The sequence below is a fragment of the Nematolebias whitei genome, chromosome 4 (genome assembly GCF_014905685.2).
Source record: "Nematolebias whitei isolate Nwh7 chromosome 4, NemWhi1, whole genome shotgun sequence".
NCBI lineage: Eukaryota > Metazoa > Chordata > Actinopteri > Cyprinodontiformes > Rivulidae > Nematolebias > Nematolebias whitei.
In genome coordinates this window covers 7,947,734-7,952,133 of record NC_056501.1, presented here as the reverse complement: position 1 = coordinate 7,952,133, position 4,400 = coordinate 7,947,734, and the positions used below count along the sequence as shown (strand labels likewise).

At 39.0% G+C, this 4,400-nt stretch overlaps 1 protein-coding gene across 1 annotated transcript in view; it reads left to right on the top strand.

Annotated features, from left to right (window-relative positions):
• The window catches only part of glra1 (glycine receptor, alpha 1), a 132,125-nt gene extending 128,113 nt beyond the window's left edge, over positions 1 to 4,012 (top strand). The window contains exon 8 of the mRNA XM_037675485.1: positions 3,619 to 4,012. Coding sequence (XP_037531413.1) covers positions 3,619 to 3,903 — 285 coding nt within the window. The 3' untranslated portion in view covers positions 3,904 to 4,012. The remainder of the gene's footprint in view (positions 1 to 3,618) is intronic.
• Positions 4,013 to 4,400: the final 388 nt, after the last annotated feature.

The following is a 4,400-nucleotide window of genomic DNA, read 5'->3' as shown; positions in this document are numbered from 1 at the left end:
GGAGTATTGGAGGCTGGGTTTACTGGAGTATTGGAGGCTGGGTTTACTGGAGTATTGGAGGCTGGGTTTACTGGAGTATTAGAGGCTGGGTTTACTGGAGTATTGGAGGCTGGGTTTACTGGAGTATTGGAGGCTGGGTTTACTGGAGTATTGGGCCGCCCTTTTTTATTAGTGGGTTGATTTGTTGTCGCTGCAGAGGTTTGGTACCACTGAAGCCCGCCTGCTGCCAGCTCCTCCGGACTCCAGCTGCGTTGCTGCCGTTCAGATCACAACGATCTTGTTTCTTTAAGCTAAAGGTGAACAAATGGTTACTTGTGCTGCAAATATTTTACACACGTGACTCAAGTTGCCTTTGGGCGTGAATTTCCTCTTTTATCAAGAATTCAGACTTTGAAAGAAGGCAACACCGAATTATCTGAAGGCTTTTATATTTGTGAAAACACTGAGTCAGCATTCACACTTTTCTCATTCTTTGGTCTGTTTATTCCTAAATTTACTCCAAATTTATTATTTTACCAATATATAAATCTAAATCTTCATTTAGACAGCTATGACTTTATGTTGTAGTAACACGTTTTTAACTGTTTAACTATATTTACTTTTTTTATCTAAAGATAATACAGAAAATTACTATTTTTATTTTTTTTTCTGTTTTGGTGTATGTACCCTTCCTGTGCTTCTTTTAGCTTTTAGCTACTATCTGGCTGATTTTAGCATTTAGCAACAGTTAGGCTGAATCAGAAAAACATCTTTTAGTTATTTATTTGCTGACTGAAGGTTTTTGGTGACCCCTTTGCTAAATCTAAATTTAGGTATTTATTTAGTTTTATCTTTTAACAACAGCTTTTCTTAATATAGCTTTTAGCTGTGGTTTAGCTATATTTACTATTTAGCAAATGTTTTGTTAATTGTAGCTTTTAGCAACAGTTTAGCCAAGTTTACCTTTTAGCTACACTGTTGCTAATTTTAGATGTTAGCTAATGTTCTGCTCATTTTGCTAGTTTTATATTTTACAGTGTCTTGTTATTATTAGCTTTAGCCAATTCAGTTATATTTGGCTGTTAACCAAGATTTTGCTACATTTTAACATGTTTTGATCTTTTTCTAATTGAACTTTTTAATAATTCCGGTAACAGTGTTGGTATTCCCGCTGGGTTTTGACAGAAGCAGCCGTTTGTCTCGTTTTAACTGAAGACGTGATGTTTAAAGGCTGCGTCAGGTTGATTTTCCTGTTTCAGTTTTCCGCTCACAGCTCGTGTCGGTGTTTGTGTCGGCGCCTTGCAGCCAGATAAGGAAGTCGATGCGTCTGATTTAATGAAAAGGCAGCGTGACAAATCAGATCAGCTGTACGGTTTCTCACTCTCGTTGGGTGAAAGTGTCACGCACGTGGCGTCACCCCGAGTACGGCTCACGTCAATCAGTCCCAAGTGTCCAACCACATCACCTCTTCTCTCCACTGATGAGCACAATAAACCGCTCTGTGCCCAGATTCAGCTTTTATGTGTTTGTTCTCAGTCAAATGAGCCACAGAGGGGAGTCAGATATTTAATCCGTAACAATGTATAAGTTTAAATAAACATTTCCATAATTAGACCTGAACGTGGCGATGCAAGGAGCTTTGGTCTGTGTGTAACCTTTAGAACAGGGGTGTCCAAAGTGTGGCCCGGCGGCCCATTTGCGGCCCTTGGAGTGATTTGTGTGGCCCACAGTTGCAGTTTAAGAATTTTGGCCCGTAGGCTTCAGAGACTGATGCGGACCTTTTGCAAATTTAATGGTGATTTTTATTATTTTACATAATTATTAGGTTTAACAGCAGAACAGATTTTTTTTTTTAAAAGCGTCTCAAAATGAGCCGTATTAAGTTTAACACAACCCTTTGGTAGTAAATCAATAAAGTCAAATAAATTAAATGTAAAAAATCAATTAATAAAAGGTTAATGTTTATGAAGCTTTTAATGTTTTGGATTACAACAGTTTAGAACACCTTCTCCACCAGAATTACTCTGTTTTGTCCTTTCTCCAAAATATTGTTCACGTTTTTACGTTGTGTTGTGTTTATGTTAAGTTTTTTTTTTAAATCACTAAAAAGATGTACACTTTTTATTTTATTTTTATTCACATTTTTGTGGCTCGTGACTCCTTTCATCTTTTGGTCCACATATGAAAATGTTTAGACACCCCTGCTTTAGAATAAACTGTTACGGTGACAAGCAACCGCCTATCTATCGCCCGCTGCCAGAAGGAAAATAAGGGTGATAATGTTTGTTTTTGTGTCTGTGTAGTTCATAATATCTCCTGAACCACTAAACAGATTATGATGAAACATTCAGGAAGTAATCACATGATCTACATATAAGCCAGGGGTTAAAGACCGAGCGTTTTCAGCATCCCAGGATAGACCCAGAACAGGTTTTAAGTCCTAACGTTTGGAAATAAACACCTCAGAAATGTTCTTTTAGGTGTTAATTCACATAAACATTATTTTTTCTAACACGTTTAGCTGTTATTAGTTATTCCATGCTTTAAAAAAAAAGTTATGTTTTGTAGGGAGGTAGGCGGGACTTAAAGCTCCACATCCTGAGTGCACAGGCTCTGGTTCCAAAAATACAACGTGGCAGCTTCCGTAAAACTGTTCCTGCTTGCTTCAATTCAAACAACTGGATAAGGCGAGGACATTTGATCTAGTAATACATGTGCTTATTATAAATATCTACAACTCGTTAACAGTTGGAGTCAGCCCAATTCAAAATGGACTCCTTTAGCCAACTCAAAAAGAGCCATAACTCAGACAATTTTACACTTTTTGATAGGCCTGTCACGATAACAAATTTTGTTGGGCGATTATTTGTCTCAGAAATTATTGCTATAAACAATATTGTTTGAAATTTGACGATAATTAGTAATTATCGTCAAATTTAAGAAGAAATGTTGGTTAATTTGTTGTGCATGTAGTACCTTTTTTTGACCACTGGATGGCAGTATAAGACTGTTTGAACTGAAGGATGGATAGTGAGGGAGCGAGCAGCGTGTCTCTTTAAGAAAAATGGGAGGGAGGCCCCTTGACGTGACATGGGCTGTCGCTCCTTTATTCGGTTCTCAAAATGGCGGACACTCGACGCGGTTTGACCTCTTTAGTGTAACATTTGTCACAAAGCTTTTAATAAAATAATCAGTAAACAAGTTCTCAGCTTCTCTTTTGCAGAGAAAAACAAATAAATGGAAATGAGGTCGATAATTTTCATTTATCGTGCGATTAATTGATTTATTGTTTATTGCGACAGGCCTAGTTATTGAGCTAGACTTTGATGGGGTAGTAGCTGACAGCACGTACTCTGAGCCAACAGGTGTGTTTGTGCAGAAATGTATTCTTAAAGTTTGTCCAAATGAATTAAACTCCACTGAAGAATAAATTAATTTAAAACTCTGGAATGAAAGGCGGCGGGCGATATGCATTCCTTCAAAGGGTGCTAGACCTTTAAACTCTTCATAGTCTGATTTTGCTGAGTCGTGCTCGACTTTAAACATGAAGCGGAAATGATGCGCGCAGAAAATAAGATGAAGTTTCTGTTTGAAATCAGTTCCTGTTGAACTCTGTTTGAACGTGTTTTTCTGTTGCAGGAGGAGGACCCGGGCGATGGGCGCTTCGGCTTCCCCGGCTACGGCATGGGCCCCGCCTGCCTGCAGACCAAGGACGGCATGGCCATTAAGGGCAACAACAACAACGCCCCGACCTCGGCCCCTCCCGAGAAGAGCATCGAGGAGATGAAGAAGCTGTTCATCAGTCGGGCCAAGCGCATCGACACGGTGTCCCGGGTGGCCTTCCCTCTCGTCTTCCTCATTTTTAACATTTTCTACTGGATCACTTACAAGATCATCCGCAGCGAGGACATCCACAAGCAGTAGTCGAGAAAAATAATGAGACATCAGAAGCAGGTATTGGCGCCCCCTTTTTTCCAGTCGTGCTTTTCGTCCTCTTTCGCTCTTTTTCTTCTTCTTTTCGTGGAGGATTTGCTGTTTTTTTTGTGTCTCCATGAAAAAAAAAAAAAAACCCTGACCTTTTTGTTTGATGCATTAATTATTTTTCCCTTTTTCTGCCTCCTTACAACTCCAGAATAACCCGACCAGTGCAATAGCAATGCAGTAAAATGCATGAAATATGAATGTGGCAATATATTAAAGAGGAACCAGAAACTCTCATAGGCCCACCCGAACGAACTGTTGGAGTGAACGGACCTGAGAAGATCCTGTGTTTGATTTTAGCTTTTTTTGTGTGAAGACAGATATATTATTATATATGAAAATATGATATAGGTACGGGGTGGGGGTGTGCAAGAAGCATACAGCAGTGTATTATACTTATATTTATCAGAAAATATCAACTTTGTCTCCAGATACGGGCA